Source organism: Apostichopus japonicus, chromosome 16 (genome assembly GCF_037975245.1).
Source record: "Apostichopus japonicus isolate 1M-3 chromosome 16, ASM3797524v1, whole genome shotgun sequence".
Taxonomy (NCBI): domain Eukaryota; kingdom Metazoa; phylum Echinodermata; class Holothuroidea; order Aspidochirotida; family Stichopodidae; genus Apostichopus; species Apostichopus japonicus.
The window spans coordinates 9662173-9684621 of record NC_092576.1 but is presented as its reverse complement, the minus strand read 5'-3'; the positions used below and the strand labels follow the sequence as shown (position 1 = coordinate 9684621).

At 38.9% G+C, this 22449-nt stretch overlaps 2 protein-coding genes across 2 annotated transcripts; one reads left to right on the top strand and one right to left on the bottom strand.

Annotated features, from left to right (window-relative positions):
* Positions 1–140: 140 nt before the first annotated feature.
* Positions 141–7080, bottom strand: LOC139982880 (integrator complex subunit 12-like). Its single transcript, XM_071996031.1, has 6 exons — positions 6897–7080; positions 5592–5720; positions 4503–4895; positions 3804–3896; positions 2404–2517; positions 141–1310 (listed from the first exon to the last, which is right to left on the bottom strand). The coding sequence occupies exons 1-6, from the start codon at positions 7032–7034 to the stop codon at positions 936–938; spliced, it is 1242 nt and encodes a 413-aa protein (XP_071852132.1). The 5' UTR covers positions 7035–7080; the 3' UTR covers positions 141–935.
* A 1549-nt stretch (positions 7081–8629) lies between these two features.
* LOC139982878 (26S proteasome regulatory subunit 6A-B) lies at positions 8630–19593 on the top strand. The gene is made up of 11 exons (XM_071996030.1): positions 8630–8781; positions 9429–9509; positions 9998–10123; positions 11060–11167; positions 12194–12303; positions 12803–12893; positions 13603–13746; positions 14127–14372; positions 15017–15162; positions 15692–15773; positions 16126–19593. Exons 1-11 carry the CDS (start codon positions 8731–8733, stop codon positions 16234–16236), a joined length of 1296 nt encoding a protein of 431 aa, XP_071852131.1. The 5' UTR covers positions 8630–8730; the 3' UTR covers positions 16237–19593.
* The last annotated feature ends 2856 nt before the right edge of the window (positions 19594–22449 follow it).

Genomic DNA, 22449 nt, shown 5'->3' with positions numbered 1-22449 from the left:
TCTTTTGAGAAAAACAAATTTGGACTCTGTACTCCATTATTGGGAAGGAAACTTAACAACTGATAAACTGGATGATTAGGAGATATTGCATCTCAAAATAATATGTTTTAAAAATTTATGAAAATTAATGAAAAATCAGCTCAAATTTCTCTGCCAATGTTTGGTTTTATTACTAATTTTCGGAAGAGTGGAAGCAGATTTACGAAACAGAAACACATAAAAGTGGTTTCAACCAGTCAGTATTATTTGCAGTCTTGTCATCTCTGTCATTTTCTCAGGTCAAGTAAAGTTCACTTCCTTATAATTACCTCCAAAACAATGTTTCTGAGAGGTCTAAATCAAACCAGAGTTCACAATCAGTAGAAGAACTGCACAAAATTTCGTTTTCCAACCAAAGATTTCTTTTGAGGTGGTTGACTTCTAAATCCTTGGCATAATTCAGGATTTCAGAAATGGAGAAAATGAATAGTCACTTGTTCCCAACGAGATAGTACCGCTATTGTTGATCAATAAGACAATTAATTTAATCAGAAAAATTGGAATTTAGTGGGTTCTCGATGTCTCCCCAAACCCCTCTTCCCCCCCCCCCCTCTCAAATATCCTTCATTTGTCCTTCCGTCTCCCTGCATCTTGCATTTCTCACCCACCTCTTAACCTTTCCCTGTCACTTGCATATCCTTCATATCACCTGCTCCTTCCTTCTCCTCCCCTGCCCTTTGCTCTTCCAGTTCCGGGGGCATTGTGACCTAACAATTCCAATTGTCAACCACTCTATTGGTACTTCCCCAGACTAACATCAAAGCTATTGCTCCTGTCTTCATATTAAAGTCAGTCCACCACTGTCCAGACCAAGGTTCTCCCTGTGGTTGAAAGATTTGTTGAACAAAACAAAACGAGTCGAGTACTTTTCAACCAAAGTTTTGCCACAAGTTCCTTCATCTCTTTGATGCCTTCTTCTTCATCTGTTGTAGCCTTTTCATTGCAGACGCCTGGCTGGCCTGAGGCAGGTTCTTGACCACTCCTACTTTACCCTTGGAGGACCCTGTGGTCGGCTGTGGGGATGGTGAACGCGACTCTGAGGACGCCGATTTGAATTTCGAGAGCACGGTTCTGCTGCCGCCTGCGGAACTAGACTTTGTTGGTCCTCCGCTCATGTTCACTCTTATGTTGCTCTTTCCCAGAATGGTGGACGGTTTGTTGGAGACCGAGCCGGATTTAGCGGAAGAGGAGTTCTTGCCGGATACGTTGGCGGCGTAGGCCGCGAAACCGGTGAAAGGCTGAGATTTACCCACGGAAGACACCGGTGGAGTCTAAAAATAGGAGAGAAGAGAGAGAGGGGGGGGTGGGAATTGGCTAAGTCAGGTGGGTGGGGTTCGTTTATCCTGATAGATGAGGAAAAGTCAGATCGTTGAAAAAGAGGTAATTTCATATTACTGACATTTTATGCAGTAAATATTAGCGATGATGAGGGAATCAATTAATAGTATGGAATGCTATGCAAACAGTGTAAACAGAGAATGCGAAGATTTTTAAACAGTTTCTGTGTGAATAACGCTACCATTTGTAGTATGTTATGATGAGAAAAGAAAAAAATCATGAAACAGCCAGTATGCTACGCAATATAGAAACAATTTAATTGTTTCCCGCTATCATCAGAATACTGTCTACAAAAACTTCACCTTCTAGCATTCAGGCTATGCCAGTCTCGATACAGTGTACAAGACTTTCTACCGTTCACATGTATGCATTCAGTCCACACATACAACCTTTTCATATATATAATGTACCGCACACATAACATCTGTCTGTGTGGATATAGGGCTCTGTACAGCTGTATACAGACCTATGCATGGTAAATGAATTATTCAATATCTTAAATTCCATTAGTCAACAGAGCTTCACGGAAGAAGGCAATGTCAGACCGGTCCCAGCCTTGAGAGCATTCTAAACTGATATGATCAGAAGGCAGGGCTGGATTAAGCATCAGTGGCCCTACCCCATGCCGTACTGCCCATACCGAGCAACAATTACCGAACTGCCCTGCCCCTTCTTGTCATGTTGCCATAGGTGCCCTCATAATTTATCCCTCTTACAACTTCACCATCAAACAAAGTCGGGGCTCAAAAATCGTCCAAAACCCCAGCAAGATTTGGACGAGATCACAGCAAATGAGCAACTACTGCAAACGTAAAGATTTGACGTCAAATCTTCTGAAAGATCTCATGAATCATTTTTTGGGGAGGTTTGCTGACATTTCTGTACACGTTTTCTCTCACTTTGAACAAATAAAAAAAGGCCTCGTGCCGATTCCAGTTTTAGAAATTGCCATGCCCTTCACGATCCCTTACTCAAGATGTGGATCATATGGTGATAGTTTATAATAGAATAAGAAAAGGCTCGAACCTTAGGCTCTGATCGTTTGAAGAGATTCATGTTTTGTTCTCCGCTCTTCTTCTCCGACCCTGAGGACGAGAGGTCTACGAGACTGGAGGAAGACTTTAAAGGTTTCTTGTCGACCTGAAAATGTAAATGTCATTTAAGAGGAAGTAAAACAACCGATACATTATTCAATACAATTCCTCCACATCACATGCTGTTCTTTGCCAAATCATTGGCCTTTAAACCAGAAATAGACGAAGTACTCAGACACCAAAGCAGTCTCAAATCGTACTGTCTCCCTTCACCCCCTCCCAACATCCCCCTTCCCCTCCCCCCCCCAAATTCAACATATCACCCCGCAATGTATGCCATAACAAACCTCTCTTGGCTGTCAAAAAGTGAAATCCTGTATGTAAATCCAAATATGTAGTTCCACAAAGAGAGGATATAACTTGTAGAGCTAACTTGGCAAAAAATCTCTCCTTGATGTTAAGACCGCAGCTTTCTGTAGTAATTGTTTGTCATGACACCAAACGGCTGAACCTCCCAGCCTACGCTATGGTGATATACGTCACCAGGCTTCATTCATTCTTGTATATATCTCACCACTTGCCTTACAGTTATCCTATTGAATAGACGTGTGCTTAAACCGGCTACCTCAGTGTTATTGTATTTTCTTGTGGTTCTCTCATACCAGAGTCACCACACTTTCACACCTACTGAATGAATCATCAACACTGACACTCTTCAAAGAATAAATCCCACTCTTCCCACAAATAAAGAATGAGCGCCCAGCAGGCCAAAATCAGGACCCCGAAAGATTTAAATCCAGTTTAAATAAAAATAATCATAACATAAAACAACTGCCCTTGAGTTAGGCCTTAGGCATGAACATCCTACCAGCTTACTACTGTACGGTGAACAGTATTCAATCCGGATACGGCGAGATATTGACCCTGTCTGAGCCCTTTGCTTCCATCGATGTTTTTTCTCTGGCCGGCTTAGACAAATTTACTCGAGAACTCTTTCTTGATAGTGTTTATACACTACCCATAGAACTACATTAGTTAAAGGAATTAAGGATTTTTTTGTGATTACTGTAGGTACTGTACGGAGCGTGGCTTATGTCGCAATCTGCATTTGCGAAAATGACGTCACGTTCGTTACTGTTCAAATCATATTGGAAATGTCCATCCTTAACGATTAAAAAATTGTTTCTCTGTCAAACGCAACATTAGCCTTCTCATACTTTGACAACATGTTTGAAAAATTATTTATCGTTTTTTAAGGTAACTTCTTAGGGCTACCAGACAATCTTTTTAAAACAAGACAGATTGAATCTGGTGGAAAATAAAGGAAGACCGTTGAAAATCAGTTTACTGATCTAAAGGATTGACGAATTGCTATTAAGAAGCAAAACTCACCGATTTTCTCATGTTCCTCTGGCACTTAGCACAGTACCACACCAACCTTGGGTCGTTAGCGTCGGTATCGACAGCAGCTGGCTTGTGACAAAACTGTGATCGAGAACAAGAAAATTATGAATTAAAAATGTTATCAAAATAGGTTAAAAACTTGAGGAACCATTATCGATTTGTCACAACTACTTCTCCAATGGTGGTGTACGGTGACTAAACGTGTCACCTAACTTTGCTTGTAAGGCAAATTGTGACCACTTGTTCGGTTGCAACTTTTTCAACTACACATCTTAACCTCCGACAAAAAACCGGCAAAATTATATATAGTGAAAGACGGAAACATCAATTGTATATTCTGAGGCACTTTCAAGAGCTATTCGCCCATTTCACGGAGTTCTGCAATTAATATATAACGCATGTATACACAAAGTCAGGAAACGTTACCTCACTTTGCTTGGCTCAGGATCTTTAGAGGTATAAATCTATCTCATTCTGACAGAATTTTGATCAAATGCTCGATGAATGTTGAAACTAAACCACTGAGCACAATCAAAGAGAACATCAATATCTTCTAAAAGAAATGCTTGCTCTCTTAGCATTGCAAAGTGACTATATACCATGCTACAATGCCCTCATCCCTGACTCCCTCTAAGCCCTGTCCCCCTCCCCTCCTCCCCCTCCCAATCCCTCCCCCATCCCCCTCACCTGATGGTATAAGTTGTGACACTCCTGACATTCAATTAATTGATTTTTGGCCGACACATCCATCTTCTTACAGACCACACAGGCCAATCCCAATTCCAACGCAAAGTCGTCCATGTTGGTGCTCCCTGCTGCCTCCTCTTCCATTCCGGTCGTTGCTCCGCCATCTTTCTTGGGGACATCGGTCGGACTGTCTTCGCTATCGCTGCTTATGTTGATCACATCCGACTTCTTTTTCTCGGTATCGAAGACGACGTCTTCGTCTGTTTCCTCGTCCTCTTCATCATCGTCGTCGTCGTCGTCGATCACGGGTTTTCTGATCGTCGACAGTTTCTTCGGCAGCTCTATCTTTAGTTTCTTCAGAGGTGCTGCGTCAGACTTTGACTGAGAGGAATGCTGTTATGAATATTCATATATTTAAATGTCAACTTTTGGAAAGAATGTTGAAACATTTGGAAATTTTTCTTTGAAAATTGAACTGTTCGCAGGAGGCAGGAACCGGAATTGTTTGTGCAAAAACAGCTGGCAGTAAATGAACATGGATATATTTTTATTTGAAGGGAATCTTTAAAACCTTGCTCTTTTTTCACAGTTTTCAGAGTGACGCTGGGGGGCAGTGGTTAGAGTGTCCCATCCCACCTTCAAATCCTGATCCATATAGCCCAAAAGCTAGATTTCATTGACCTATCAAAAATCTTACACTGTACTGTTGAGCACAGTCTTCCATGGATTTTGTATAATTTCTGGTTAGTGAATTAGGAAATCACGACACAACTTGCTTGAAAGACAACTTATAGTTTCTGCGGTATATAAACGATTTGTACTTTATAACCACAAACAGAGCCTAATTTTAGATCAGTTGCCATGAGGAAATTTCTAACATTTGTAGCCTGTGCAAGATGGGTTCATCTAATTTCACAAAGTTTTAAGAGAAGACATTACCTCCAAGATACAAATTCGTATTAGGATGTGGCTTTCAACACAAAGATGTGGATAGGATTTTCATCAAATTATGTAAACACAATGACCATTACCCACCAGAAATATCCCTCTATAAATATTCAATCATGACACATTTGATGAGCATCCTACCTTTTCAAGTGGCCTCTTGGTTGACAATTTCCTCTCATCCATGCTGGTCAATTTCTTGATGCTCTGGGATGGCTTTCCCTCCTTCTCCTCCTTCTTTCGAATAACTTTCTCATCACTATCCCTGTCAGTCTGTTCAATAAAAGGAAAGTCTTCATTTAATGTAACGAGAAGCAGCCCGAGATAATGTAGAGTTAACATTTTGTGTATCACTTGTGAAGGCTCTTTAGTTTTTCTCTCATTTAATATTATTGTTTCCTGTGCAGAAACCTACTATACATCTTAACAATTGTATAGAAAGCTTTACACTTGAATAACAACTTGACCAATTTGTATAGCAATTTGCAATGCAATCCTGGACAAGAGATATATAGTGTCACATGTCCTTATTTAAAGGCATTGAAGACTCGCCCCAAACCGTGTGCCGCCCTGTGAAAAAGTTAACTTTTCGTTGCATGCAAGTGAAGTTTTTCTCTTGTCGCTACCAAATGCAGACTGCAATGAAACGTGATACCTTGTTATCTTTAGCTAATCCTGAGATGTCCATCGCTGTATCGTTTATACACTGTGCTGTGGGTGTTGACCGCAGCTGTATGTACTGACTGTACACTAGTGTCTAATTACTGACGGTAGCAAGCTGTGTGCGTATTTTCTGGGATCGATGGTGGTGTCTAACACTTCTGTTACACCTGATTCGAAACTAGGTCAGATTACTGGCATTAGACGTTTCTTTCTGCGCGAGTCTTCACACCCTTTAAACTAACAATGGGTCAGAGGGCAGCCAGTTATTACTAGAAGACATGTGTCTGTGTGGTCTTTGTTCGTTTTCACTATAAAGTACTATTTGCTGGCATAGTCCCATGCAGGGGTGAAATTAAGGTTTCAAGGACCAGGGGGCTACTTTCTGTGAAAAATAGCCCCTACCTAAATGTCTGTTTGGGGTAAACAAGGGCCACTCGAGTTTAAGCAAAGGCAATGTGACTCTTTCTATTATTTATGCCGCTTTTTTGAAGTATGTATTATCGAAAGATTTCACAAACATGTTTATCATATTGTTTTTTGCTGTATATTTTTGGCTTTGAGAAAATAAGTATAATCAAGGGTGTTTGATGGGCTTGAAGCTAATTAGTATGGAAAACCTTCTCCTGACATATTTCAACATTGATATAAACAAAAAGGGGAAAGGGGGATGGGGGGGGTTGGCAAGTAATGAGGGATATTCTATCCTGGTCCCTATGAACAGTCACCCTTGATCGCATCCTTATCTTACTTCAATCAATCTGTCCTTTACTTTTTCAGCCAACAAACCTTTCCTGATTCTCCTTTGGGTTTCTTTCCCAGAACTTCATCTAGGAGGGCCTTCAGTTGGTCTGTAGATTCACGGCTCTTGGACCGAAGAAGAGTTAGTGCCTTCAGAAAGAGTGGATCCAACTCCATGGAAGCCATTATGTGTCACCTATGAGTGGAACTATCGTTCATTAGATGGGCTGCCCTATAGTCAAACAAAAGGATAATTAAATATTTTCTTAATTTATGTGATCTATCATATTTTTTTGTTGGGGTGGGGGCCAAAACTCAGAAAGAAATATAACTAATCAACAGTTCCTGAAATTTTAAGGCAAATTTCAAGTGAGTAAAAACAAACATATAGAATTTTGGAGGATGAAAACTATAAATAAGAGCTACTAACTGATGGTGACATTCATGACTAGAATAAATCAAAAATATTCAACATTTGTCTCTTGTAAACCAAGAAACTTTGCAAATCTCTCTTAAAAGTTAAATGATGCATAAATTTGATGAACATTGATTAATTTCCTTGAAGATGTTGGATCTCAAGACAAAATATTTCAAGCTAATCAAGCAAAAGCACAATATAAACTCGATCAGCTTATAGACCCTAAGAGTTTGAAAAGCTACAGAGCACAAGGAAGTGTGAAAGTATAAGCTGGCTTAAATGAAATCAGAAAGTTTCGTCTTCAAATCTATCTTCAGATCAATAAATTATAATAAAAACAATATCAATAAATTATCTTTCACTAATTCATGGCACGATAAACAACCTTAGACATGAACTAAAAAAAAGCCTACCCTGTGTGGAATCCTCAACCAAGTTTTCGGTACTTTACCTAGGCTAGTAGTATAGTCAGTATTGCGAAGTTCGCCATACTGCGAAGTTCGGGCACCCTAAGAAATACACAATTTTCACCATGAAAACCTACAGGAAGAGCCAAATTTCACCAAAAAGTACGAAGCTACAGTTATTTTCTCTCCAAAATGACCCGTGTGCAAGAAATTACTTACATATTTGTCAATAAAATGACGAAGATCTATGAAGTCTGTTATAATTACTGAAAGAGCAACTGCGCCACCAATTTTTACCAGCGCCACACTGTAGGTTGCGTGTCCGAACTTCGCAATACTCTAGCAAAGAAATACAGTTCCACAATCAAGAAGAATTTTCTTGGAAAACAACGTGAAAACAGTTTGCAGGAAAGAAAGTTTGGCCGTGTATCGTACTAAAACACAATTCTCCCACCATATGAAGTATATTTTCTGGTGATTTAGACCAGAAGATTTAGTTTTGGGGTGTTTTAAGTCTTAAGTGGCCGAACTTCGAAGTCACCATCCTACTAGTAACACTATAATAATGTTATTTACTCCTGTTGTTGAACTATTTGCAATTAGTCTAGCCTAGGCATACTCTAACTTATTACAGTACTCGGTAGCCTAAGTAGGAACACTAGGTTTACTTTTACTCTAGTTTTAGGCTACGGCGATGCAGACAATATTTACAAAGCTGTAGTAAGCCTGTGCTAGGACTTAACGCAATTTAACCATTTAAGTGAATCCAGTTTCCGCCTAATAGTTAAAGTAGTAAAGCTACTGTACCATTAAAGTAGACTTTATCATCTTAGGAAACGTACCTGCGGCCAGTAAGAATAAACCACTTGGATATTAAAATTATTTATGAGAGACCGTCAGCCAGTAGCAGAAGACGTCAATCAGAGCCGCATGTTGTGTTCATCTATTAGTGAATACCGCCAGCACTTGCTCTATTTCTATGTATTCGGCAAATTTCAGAGTTGCATGCAGAATGTACAAAAGTAATATTAATTCCGAAGCGCAGTAGCGACACATAATGGCGGCCGCAACAAAACTCGAAGATAAATCTATATGGGAAGATGGAGAGGTATCTTCTGCTGCATTTGGCGCTCATCGCATTTTATTAATCATGTTAAGATTAGTTGATATTCATGCAAAATATTTAAGTATAGGAAATTGCTTTTTAGGCCGGAATCGGCTAACGAAACATTCTGTGTCTAATTGTCAAGTCATGCCTGTTTTGTACGTTAGGACAGACTTCTTGTATAGTATCACTCAGAAGGAAACCAAGCTTAGGCTCCAGTCATGGTTGTAGAGTGTTGGGACTAGGCCTAGTAATAGACGTATCTGCATGAAATAAATCAGGGCGTCAAAAGGTGAGAATTGTGACTTCATTGACAAGTACGTACAAGACTTTGCATATGAACTAGTTACAAATGTCGGCCCAGAATCTTATGTGATGCCTGCATTAGGTAGGCCTAATACTACAGTTAGTATAGTTACAAGTTAGGCCAAGGCTAAAGTAATGAAGGCAAGAAACAACTCTTTCAAGTTTCATATAAACTTCTGAACCGATGTGACAGTACAACACATTAGCCTGTATAGCCTTAGTTAGGCCTGTGTTATATTGATGGATGCACAAAGAATACCAGTTAGGTAATGTTGGTCCAAATTTTGTTTGAAATGTAACGTACAAATTTATAAATAAAACTATTTTTCCCCCTTTATCAACAGGAGACTGTTGGGGAAGAGGTCTTACGCATGTCAACAGATGAAATCATTGGTAGAACAAGGTTGCTTGACAATGAAGTTAAGGTATGTTCGTTCTTCTTCCACAGCCAGTCCACCCCTCCCTCCCACTGATTGGGTTACCTCCCAACAGTTGAATTGAAGAGAAGAATGTGGTAAAAATGGACAAACAAGGTCTTTTGTTTTTCTTAAGTAGTTTTTACAGAGACAAATGTTTTCTTTGTTGGGCATATCGCATTAATTGCAATAGCAGAGGTATTTTTTTCAAACCAATCCTCAAGCCTCCTGTTATGTTTTTCTGACGTTTTATCAGACCACCAATAACACCACTGATGACCAAAATGATGTCAAATTATCCTAGAAACTTAGAAAAAGTTCTTCTCAATTAAAATTAGAATCATAAAAACAGTTACATTTCTATCCACTTGTGTACAGTTACCCATAACTGGTTTGTTTGTTCTTAAATAGTCTAATCTAATCAGTATGTCAATGTAAATTAGTTCAATATTTTATACTAATGTCATCTTTCTTCTCTGTACCTCATATTGTAACAGATCATGAAGAGTGAGATGATGAGAATCCAACACGAATTAACAGCACAGAGAGAAAAAATCAAAGAAAATGAAGAGAAAATTAAAGTCAACAAAACCCTACCATATTTAGTATCAAATGTTATAGAGGTAAGATTGCATTTTTCAAATTGAGTGTTTGCTCTTTTGCTGCTTTGTTCTAATTGTTTGTTCGTTTAACCTTTGCTGTTTATCACACATTAATGTTTGTTTCTTCATTCGTCTTCGTTCGTTTCTTGATTCTTCATTCGTCATAAGTCTGCTTATTTCCGTTTCGATATCGTTGTTAAATCTGAACCCTGTCAGAATTATTGACCCATAGATGTCACACTGAATGAATATGTTTCCCACTATATTGCTTTAACTGTGTGTTCATTCTCTCGTACGTTCATTTTTAGTCTGCTTTTGTTGGTAAATACATCTGTGTAATACACCCTAGTTACCTACACCCTAGTTTCCGGTCAGTTCATTTACGCGCTTCAAAATCAACGGAGTACATTTATTCATTTTCGTTATTGCTCTACTGTTTGTTTGTTTGTTTATTCAGTCGATATATTTGTCTGTTTGTAACTCACTGTTATGTCTTATTCTAGTTAGTACATTGACCTGTGTCCCCTCTAAATGATATATATTTCCCATTATCTCTGTTACCCCCTTGTTACCAATTACCCAATTTCATGATCTATAGGATACATTTGTCAGTTTTCAGTATTGCTCTACTGTCTGTCCGTTCTCTATTACGTTCAATAGTCTTCACCTCCGTTTGCATTATTTCTTGATATTAAACCCGTTCCATTCATCCTGTACACTCTAGTTGAATATATCTTTCATTTTGTGGTATTTGCTTTACAGTTCATTGGTTGTTAGTCTTCTAATGTCCTTCATTTTCTAATATCTGTTCTGTTTGGTTTAGTTTGTTTCTTGTGTAATGTAAACTATTTACATATATATTTTAATCTTCAACTCCAAAAAGTCTATCAAATCTTAAGTCTTGTCGTAGCACTTGTGTGGCCCTAAACGGCTGACCTTTGACCTCTTCCATCACAGCTTCTAGATGTTGAACCAGAGGATTCCAGTGAGGCTGAAGGTGCAAATGTCGACCTGGACTCGCAGAGAAAAGGAAAATGTGCAGTCATCAAAACATCCACTAGACAGGTACGCGGTCACTTCAGAATCGGATTTGAAACAGAGTTCTGGCTGAAAAAAATCATATATAACAGGGATTGATTTATCCGGTATCACATCATAAAATATGATTATAAAATGGTCAAGAGACTATAAAAAATATTTTACACAGGAGCTGTCTAGTATTTTATTAGAGACATAATTTCCAAACCATCACAAACTGCTGCACAAAACTTCAACATTATTGTAAGTACCATAGTCTCGTAGCCAGTTGGTTCTTGTCTTGTAGTGTAGTTACCAGTACTCGCATTCCCCCTGGTGGATTTGTACTCCACTTTGTGGCCATTTTGAATGTTACAATAGGAATTAGTTGCAAGATTACTTCCAGGTACTCATGAGTCTTTTGAGTCTCAGGGTATTTATACTCGTACTTAGGGGCATCCTTGAAATCATACTCATATCCGTTGTACTTAGTGCTAGAAGTCTCACTCAGATTGTGATCTTTAACAGACATCTGAATAACAAAAAAAATAACAATTTCAAAAGATAATAAGAACACAAATTTGATTCAGTTAAATACGAGAGTCATTTCAAGGTTTCATTGTGTTGATGGTTTTACATGTACATTAATTACATATAAAAACTTAATTTCTTCTGAAAATTTGCTCTGTTGCTTCTTGGGATGTATCCGAATCATACAGCGCTGTATTTCTTGGTTACACCGTATGCCAGGTACTATGGCTTCTGTCTGACACCTCGGCACATGAATTGCATGATACCGCTTGCCATCAATTGCCTCGGGCTGTAGGACATAAAATATCATTTCTAATTCCTGAGGACATTGATTCCATATCACTCTTCCAGTAAAAGATGATTTTTTTTTTCTGTTCCAAAAGATTTGTTTATATGATTCCATTTTTTGATTGTATCTACAGTATACCTACATTTTGGTCATTTGTAGTTTAAAAAAAACACCATAACTGAACTGAAAATCAGACGTTGAGATGTGTCTTGAGTGTATGATGATATAAATATGATTTTATTCTGATTCTACAGACATACTTCTTGCCAGTTATTGGCCTAGTAGACCCAGAACAGCTCCACCCCGGGGATCTCGTCGGCGTTAATAAAGACTCTTATCTTATACTGGAGACGTTACCACAAGAGTAAGTCATTACTTCTAGTCTGGGTTTGCTGGATCAACCCTGCAGAATTGGAAGGTTTCCCCTTCTTTTTTTTTGGTCAAATGATATTTATTCATAGCCAATATTCTATCAAACCAATATGATCAGTGTGACATTTATTTTGAATCAAATGTACATTTATGCCTGGCATGCAGTGGTATCATTGTGTTCATGGCAGCCATTCAGGGGGGGGGGCCTTGACACTAGGTTAAAGGTCAATTTAGGGGCTGTTGGAATCATGGGGATGGGATTTCCAAACTAGGGGTATTGTTCTCAATGCCCCAGTTCAGTGTTCACATGTGATCCAGCTAAAGTGAATACTGTCAGATGTCTTACATGGAGTATATTATCACGTGTATTCACGGTCTGTTCACAAGTAACACTGTCCATAAACAGTGCTTGTTTAAACTTCAGGAAAGACGTGTTTAGCCTAAGGAACCCGTCCACAAAATAAATGTACTTTGTATAATTTTATCTGTAGATTCGATTCACGAGTGAAGGCTATGGAGGTGGACGAGAGACCAACGGAACAGTACAGTGATATCGGAGGACTGGATAAACAGATTCAGGAGGTTCGTTTGTGATATAGACTCTGGGAAGGCAGCTTTCTGTGTGTCTCGGCACCGAATAAAACTGATCTTTCCTTCAAAAGAGTCCCTCCTGTATCTTGTAGGGCTCTTCTATAAGTTGTGGGAGAGGGGAAGAGGGGGCTATTGAGTAAACTAGTAAAGAGGAATGGGGGTGCTTGAAAGGTGATTTGAATTTTTCAGTATAACACTCTCAGTATGTTGTTATCTGTAGTTAATATGCTTCCACACAGTAGGTGATATGAAATATAATTGATATCAAGAAGAAAAGTTATAGTGAAGCGAAACCGTTGGCAAAAACAAATCTACAAACGAGAATATAACTAAAGCAGTTGTTGAAAAGAGTTGACATTTGTTTGTGTAGCATCAGGTTTATGCATCTTGTTTCTGTATTTTATTGTACAGACAATGCCATACATACGAACATACACTTTGTATTTGTGTTGCAATTATCCACATTTGCGTAGCATTTTGGGATCCGACTGCAGATAAATCGTTCCCTGCAACCAGAATTATCTCTGAAACTCAGTAAGTCGCAGAGAAGTAGCCCTAGCATTGTCACGTTTAGCACCCGTGGATAAACAGAGAGGGTGCAGTAGCGTTATAGAAAGGTCATCCTCTGTATAGCCGTAGCGTACTTTCAGATGAAGTTTTCGTCATTAACCCCTGAAAATAAAATCGTGTCTTATTCCAGCTCATCGAAGCAGTTGTCCTCCCGATGACGCACAAAGAACGGTTCCAAAATATCGGTATCCAACCCCCCAAAGGAGTGCTCCTGTACGGTCCTCCAGGTACCGGGAAAACCCTGCTGGCAAGAGCCTGTGCTGCACAGACCAAGGTAAGTCGACGACATGGTATGACTTTACCATGATTGTATGGCAAAGTTTCTTCTCATGGCATTTTATTAATTGTATTTTTTTTTAATTGAAGGTTGACTGCAGATGTGTGTCTAGGGGGAAGGGGATGAAATCAAATCTGTATTACATATAAAACAAAATATTTGATCAATTTTTGTTGTCCACAGTATAACTCTGGATAAACTCAATTAATTTATTATCTCAATAGCCAGTTTGCTTCACAATGCAATGCTAGTACCTGACAAGCAGAGTATATTTAAGTTTATTGTCTTAGCTTAGTTAGCAACATGCATGGTTTTGGGGGGGATTTTAATGCTTATATTTTCTTAACCACATTTTCTTTCCAAACTTCACTCCTCAGTCGACATTCCTTAAACTGGCCGGACCGCAGCTCGTACAGATGTTCATCGGAGACGGAGCTAAGCTGGTCCGGGATGCCTTTGCCCTGGCCAAGGAGAAGTTACCTGCCATTATATTTATCGATGAGTTGGACGCCATCGGCACCAAGAGGTTCGATAGTGAGAAAGCCGGAGACAGGGAGGTGCAGAGGACCATGTTGGAGTTACTGAACCAACTCGATGGGTTCAGCTCTACCGAAGATATTAAAGTAAGTGCCTTCACCGTTAGGGGGGTCAGTATCTTCCCAACTAAATAGTTATGACCTAAACATACAGAAACAGTTTGTTTAAAACAATCAAGTCACAGGAATTTCTCCTGAAGATGAATTGCTGTTATTTATTTCAGGTCATATATTCTCATTTCACATACCTTAATACCGGTTTTGTCTGACACCTGTCCCTTCCTTCCCTTCCTCACAAACCCATACTCCTTTGCTGTTAACACCCCCCCGTCCTCCCCCACCCCTTTTTCCCTCTCCTTTACATTTTTCCAAGAGTTCACAATATTTTCTCCATTCTGGTCAGGATAACGCAGCTACCAATAGTGTTGATATTCCCTTTTCCTCCCCCTCCACCACCCCTCCTTGCTATCCCCTGCTGCTAAAGCCTCTTCCCTGTCCCCCCCTCCCCCTCTCCTGCATTTCTACACGAATTTCATGTATTTTCTCTGTTCCCGTCAGGTTACTGCAGCCACCAAAAGGGTTGATATGTTAGATCCGGCTGTACCCATATCTCCTTCTTCCTTACCATCCACCACTCTGCCCCCAATTCACTGCCCTCCCCCACCCCCCCCCCCATTAACCCCCTTACATTTCTCCAAGTATTAACCATATTTACTTCTTTCCCTTTTCAGGTTATTGCAGCCACCAATAGGGTTGATATTTTAGATCCTGCTTTACTCAGATCCGGTCGGCTGGACAGGAAGATTGAATTTCCTTCACCAACGGAGGAGGCGAGGGCTAGGATTATGCAAATCCACTCTCGTAAAATGAATGTCGGGTAAGAATTGATGTAATGAGTTGATGTCAAATGCAATTGGTTGCAAATTAAAAAGCTAAAATTCCTTAACCGCATTTACACATCCCATCAAGAGTTGATCTAGAGCACCAGTGAACAAACTACAGCCCATGGGCAAATTTTCAAAACCCTACTAATGAAGCCCACAGAACTTCATAATATGAGTATGAGTATTGTTTTACATCCAACCATAAAATCAACTGAAGTAACAAATTTCACTGAAAAGAGAGAAGGAAACACATGAAAATAAGTTTTGAGTTTGTTGTGTTGCAAAACGGCAACTTGTGAGGGTGTATTTCAAGAAACCAGATGGACCAAGTCAAACTATCCTATGTTCTATACCTCATGTAGTACTGACTTCGCTAGCATACTTGAGTGCAGTATTGATTCCCTTTTTAGTTATTTTGTACGCCAGGAAACAGTAACCAGTCGTTTTAACTTCTTACCTCAATTCCTGCTGTCGTTAGGGACCCTTAGAGTGACCATTCACCCACTCTCTCTCTGTCCGTAGGGCTGACGTTAATTTTGAAGAGTTGGCCAGATGTACGGACGATTTCAACGGAGCGCAGTGCAAAGCAGTCTGTGTTGAGGCGGTGAGTAGTTTTAGGGTAAATGTCGAAATGTTAACGGTCTGCTGGATGATATGTCTTAATGGGCTGAAATCTAACCAAAGATCTCAAATGGGTTTAGACAATGAAACCAATGCAGGAATATTTATTTACACATTGGTATTAACCAATTTAATTTGGCTTGCTTAAAGTGTAATTTTGCACAAAAAAATCATGGATTTTATTATGGCAGTTCTGTTAAAATCAGTATAGTCTCTTTGCCCCCTCCCCTTGCCCCCATTTTTGTTGTAAATTTCGCTTCGATGTTCCCTTAGGATGAATTTAATATGGATGAATGTTCCTGACGATAGACGTTTTTGTTCTCTTTTCCGTCCAGGGTATGATAGCTCTCCGGAGGGGGGCCACAGAATTAGCTCATGAAGATTACATGGACGGTATCCTAGAAGTCCAGTCCAAGAAGAAAGCCAACCTTAACTATTACGCTTAGAAACTGTAGCCAATCCTTGTGACCTTCCCTTCGGGTCGTGGATCGAAATCTCTCCGTTTGTAATCAAATATTTTGGTATTGAGGGCCGAGAAAAGAAGACTCCAGAAAGCCAACCTCAAGCAGCATGAGAGAGCAAACCTGATATTAGAATAAATGCTGCCTATAAATAGTATATCTCTCAGAGAGCAGAAGACTGGCTGGTGTGGAATTCCAGGATGTTCTGTGTAGTATTTTGAAACATTCTGAATTTCCACTCTAAGTCAAGGGGTGGAATAGGATTTGTATCGGCTGCAAGGAGGTCTGTAGGGATTAGGTTTTTATGGATGATTGGGTCGGTATGCTTGATGTGGGTAATGTCTCCCTGGGTGTGTTTTGGTCAGATTAATAGTGTAAGAGTAATAGGAGGTTTAATCAATGACTCATCCTAAACTCATCATTAATCAGGTGTCCTCCATAGGTTTGCCTTAAAGTTTAGCTCAATATTTCTTTCGGAAGTACTCTAGTACAGGCTTTGACCATTGTTTGACCATCTCCGACCAATGTTCTTAAAGATCCCACGGAATAAATCTTTCAGGGAGGTTCAATATGCTTCGATATATGGCAGTGAACTGATCCTCGAACCCTCCAAGCAACAGCGACCATTCTTTAAGTTTGTAGCATATTTGGATTTGGAAGACCTGTTATAACACTAATCAACCAATCAGTAAATCTTGAAGAAGATTTAAATTTTGGTCCTTTGGGAATTTATTATTTCCAGCTGGTGCAACTGTTAGTAACTCTAAAGGAACAATGGGTAAATAACTTACTATGTAGCTTTCAGAAGATTCTCTGAAACATCTGATTCAAACCTTTGAACCCTTCTTATGCAACCTGACCCCTTGCCCAAGTTCAGCCTACTCCATTTAATTATGTAGGAGTCACAAAAACTTGGAGGTGATCAAAGTTTAGTTTCAAACTGTTTTTTGGTTCTCCAGAATAAACCAGTCACTTTTGAGAGCTAAGCAGAATGGGCAAATTTTCAAACCCTACTAATGAAGCCCACAGAACCTCATAATATGAGAGTATTTTTTCATCCAACCATAAAATCAACTGAAGTAACGAATTTCACTGAATAGAGAGAAGGAAACACATGAAAATAAGTTTTGAGTTTGTTGTGTTGCAAAAGGGAAAAACTTGTGAGGGTGTATTTCAAGAAACCAGATGGACAAGTTAAACTATCCTGTTCTATACCTCATATAGTACTGACTTCGCTAGCATACTTGAGTGCAGTGTTGATTCCCTTTTTCCTTTGGGAATTTATTATTTCCAGCTGGTGCAACTGTTAGTAACTCTAAAGGAACAATGGGTAAATAACTTACTATGTAGCTTTCAGAAGATTCTCTGAAACATCTGATTCAAACCTTTGAACCCTTCTTATGCAACCTGACCCCTTGCCCAAGTTCAGCCTACTCCATTTAATTATGTAGGAGTCACAAAAACTTGGAGGTGATCAAAGTTTAGTTTCAAACTGTTTTTTGGTTCTCCAGAATAAACCAGTCACTTTTGAGAGCTAAGCAGAATGGGCAAATTTTCAAACCCTACTAATGAAGCCCACAGAACCTCATAATATGAGAGTATTTTTTCATCCAACCATAAAATCAACTGAAGTAACGAATTTCACTGAATAGAGAGAAGGAAACACATGAAAATAAGTTTTGAGTTTGTTGTGTTGCAAAAGGGAAAAACTTGTGAGGGTGTATTTCAAGAAACCAGATGGACAAGTTAAACTATCCTGTTCTATACCTCATATAGTACTGACTTCGCTAGCATACTTGAGTGCAGTGTTGATTCCCTTTTTCCTTTGGGAATTTATTATTTCCAGCTGGTGCAACTGTTAGTAACTCTAAAGGAACAATGGGTAAATAACTTACTATGTAGCTTTCAGAAGATTCTCTGAAACATCTGATTCAAACCTTTGAACCCTTCTTATGCAACCTGACCCCTTGCCCAAGTTCAGCCTACTCCATTTAATTATGTAGGAGTCACAAAAACTTGGAGGTGATCAAAGTTTAGTTTCAAACTGTTTTTTGGTTCTCCAGAATAAACCAGTCACTTTTGAGAGCTAAGCAGAATGGGCAAATTTTCAAACCCTACTAATGAAGCCCACAGAACCTCATAATATGAGAGTATTTTTTCATCCAACCATAAAATCAACTGAAGTAACGAATTTCACTGAATAGAGAGAAGGAAACACATGAAAATAAGTTTTGAGTTTGTTGTGTTGCAAAAGGGAAAAACTTGTGAGGGTGTATTTCAAGAAACCAGATGGACAAGTTAAACTATCCTGTTCTATACCTCATATAGTACTGACTTCGCTAGCATACTTGAGTGCAGTGTTGATTCCCTTTTTCCTTTGGGAATTTATTATTTCCAGCTGGTGCAACTGTTAGTAACTCTAAAGGAACAATGGGTAAATAACTTACTATGTAGCTTTCAGAAGATTCTCTGAAACATCTGATTCAAACCTTTGAACCCTTCTTATGCAACCTGACCCCTTGCCCAAGTTCAGCCTACTCCATTTAATTATGTAGGAGTCACAAAAACTTGGAGGTGATCAAAGTTTAGTTTCAAACTGTTTTTTGGTTCTCCAGAATAAACCAGTCACTTTTGAGAGCTAAGCAGAATGGGCAAATTTTCAAACCCTACTAATGAAGCCCACAGAACCTCATAATATGAGAGTATTTTTTCATCCAACCATAAAATCAACTGAAGTAACGAATTTCACTGAATAGAGAGAAGGAAACACATGAAAATAAGTTTTGAGTTTGTTGTGTTGCAAAAGGGAAAAACTTGTGAGGGTGTATTTCAAGAAACCAGATGGACAAGTTAAACTATCCTGTTCTATACCTCATATAGTACTGACTTCGCTAGCATACTTGAGTGCAGTGTTGATTCCCTTTTTCCTTTGGGAATTTATTATTTCCAGCTGGTGCAACTGTTAGTAACTCTAAAGGAACAATGGGTAAATAACTTACTATGTAGCTTTCAGAAGATTCTCTGAAACATCTGATTCAAACCTTTGAACCCTTCTTATGCAACCTGACCCCTTGCCCAAGTTCAGCCTACTCCATTTAATTATGTAGGAGTCACAAAAACTTGGAGGTGATCAAAGTTTAGTTTCAAACTGTTTTTTGGTTCTCCAGAATAAACCAGTCACTTTTGAGAGCTAAGGAGAAACAAATTTTCATGAATTTCTTTTATGGGGAGTTTTCTTGGTATCAATGCCGATCCATAGAAACCTTAAAAAGAGCTGTCTCGTTGGCAGCTAACTTTGTATGTTTGTGATTGATTTCTTAAAATAAATTCAATTGTAAATTAGTGGTTGTTCTTGTGTTGTTTTATTTTTGTGTCGATTTATTTCCTCGTTTACTTTTTTAATCGCAATAATATCGCTGTTGAGGTGATCATGTAGGCTTTGATTCGTAACGTGCTGAAATCATTTCAAATATAAATTCGCCAAAGTAAGGGGGCTTGGGAAGTAAAAAATCCTGAGGTTATTTCAACAAATCGTTACACTTGTTACGACAACTCATGCTCTCAGATAAAAGGATAAACCACCCATGATCTATTTTGGTTTACCTGACTTTCAACCATGTTCTCCTTAAATATGATAATTATCCTTTTGAGTCATTCCATTTCAAATCAACAGATTTGGGGAAGTTAATAGTTCAACCTCCAAAAATTTACGATCCTCCTTGTATGATTAGAGCACCATGATATAAGGATACTGTGAAAATTTCATTTGCAGTCCTCCAAAATTGTTGGGTTTACGACCGAAGGACAGTGGTGGCCATGCCCCTCCACCCCCCTCCCTCCACTCTTTCAATTGTCAGTTTCACATTCAGCTGGGGAAGAATTAGACCACACCCATGGGTTTACACCCTCTTTTCCAACTCCCATAAAAAACAAGAGCCCAAGGGCACTGTGGTTCCTTGCTTGGGGTATATGACAATACACATAATATTATCAAGCAAGATTGGGCTCAAATAGTCCAAGTAATTGTGGTCCTACATGTTCCCATAAAGTAACCAACACTATAGCCAACACTTTTGTGATCACAAAATGTGATCGGATTTTGGATCAAAAGGCACTTTTGAGATCTGAATATGGCGTCGAAAATGTAAGAAATATAAGAGACCTACAAGCGGGTCAACAGATATGATAACATTGGTAACCTCAGATGACATGACCTTTAAGTTTCAAAATGTTCCACCACTCCGTTCACAACTTGTCCCAAAATATCAACCATGTCACACCTTGGCATTGAGATTTAATTGCATTAAATTTCAAAAAATTAACTTTGAACTTGTATACATAACTTCACACACAAAGGTCACCCGGAGGTCAACCAATTGACATTTTTGATCGGTGAGACCTAAATAGAGCATGACTGTAAAAATTCAAACATATTTTCTTTGCCCATTTTCTCCCCCCAAAATACTACTTTTTTAACATTAGCTGACCTTTGGTGACGTTGGACCACATGACCGTTAAGTTTGAAAATATTCCCCTATACCATTTGCAACTTGTCCAAAAAAATTAACCTTGTCACACCTTGGCACTGGGAGTTATTGCATTAAATGTCTGAAAATTAACTTTGACCTCATATAACTTCCCACACGAAGGTCACACGGGTGTCAACGCATTGACATTTATGATCAAAAGGTACCTTTGACATCTGAAAATAGCATCGAAACTGTAAAAATCCACAAATCATGAAAAGGTCACCAGAGGTCAAATTGAGGTCAAGGGTCACCCAGATGCGGGTCGACAATTGGATTACATTGAAGCAACTCCCAACCCTAACGGACAATTTGTTCTCAAGTTATCGCAAAAATACTAGTTTTTTATCATTAATTGACCTTTGGTGACCTTGTATCACATGACCGTTAAGTTTGAAAATATTAACCTATACCATTTGCAACTACTCCAAAAATATCAACCTTGTCACAACTTGGAACTGGGAGTTATTGCATTAAATGTCTGAAAATTAACTTTGACCTCATGTAACTTCCCACACGAAGGTCACATGGGGGTCAACCCATCGACATTTATGATCAGAAGGTACCTTTAACATCTGAAAATAGCATCGAAACTGTAAAAATCCACAAAACACGAAAAGGTCACCACAGGTCAAATTGAGGTCAAGGGTCACCCAGATGCGGGTCGACAATTGGATTACATTGAAGCAACTCCCACCCCTAACGGACAATTTGTTCTCAAGTTATCGCAAAAATACTAGTTTTTTATCATTAATTGACCTTTGGTGACCTCGGATCACATGACCCTTAAGTTTGAAAATATTCCCCTATACCATTTGCAACTTGTCTCAAAATATCAACCGTGTAACACCTTGGCACTGGGAGTTATTACACTAAATGTCTGAAAATTAACTTTGACCTCATATAACTTAACATACAAAGGTCACCTTGGGTCAACTTATTGACATTTTTGATTGATGAGACCTAAATTAGAGCATCAAACTATACAAATTCTAACATTTTTTCTCTGCCCATTTTCTGCCCCCAAAATACTAGTTTTTTAACATTAGTTGACCTTTGGTGACCTCGGATCACATGACCGTTAAGTTTGAAAATATTAACCTATACCATTTGCAACTTGTCCAAAAATATCAACCATGTCACACCTTGGAACTGGGAGTTGTTGCATTAAATGTCTGAAAATTAACTTTGACCTCGTATAACTTCGCACACGAAGGTCACACGGGTGTCAACCAATTGACATTTTTGATCGGAAGGTACCTTTGATATCCAAATCTAGCATCAAAACCAAACATTTCCTTTTTTGCTCGTTTCCTCCCAAAATAAGCACATTTTTTCTAATGTGACCTTTGACCTTGGTTTCAGATGTAGTTTAATCTCCTGATTCCAAAAAACAAAACGACAAGTCTGTACAACCATCCTAACTCCGACCGAAAAACTTTGACCCCATATAACTTCACACATAAAGGTCACACGGGGTCAACCCATTGACATTTATGATCAGAAGGTACCTTTGACATCTGAAAATAGCATCAAAACTAAAAATCCCAAAAAACACGTAAAGGTCACCAGAGGTCAAATTGAGGTCAAGGGTCACCCAGATGCGGGTCGACAATTGGATAACATTGAAGCAACTCCCAACCCTAATGGACATTTCGTTCTCAAGTTATCG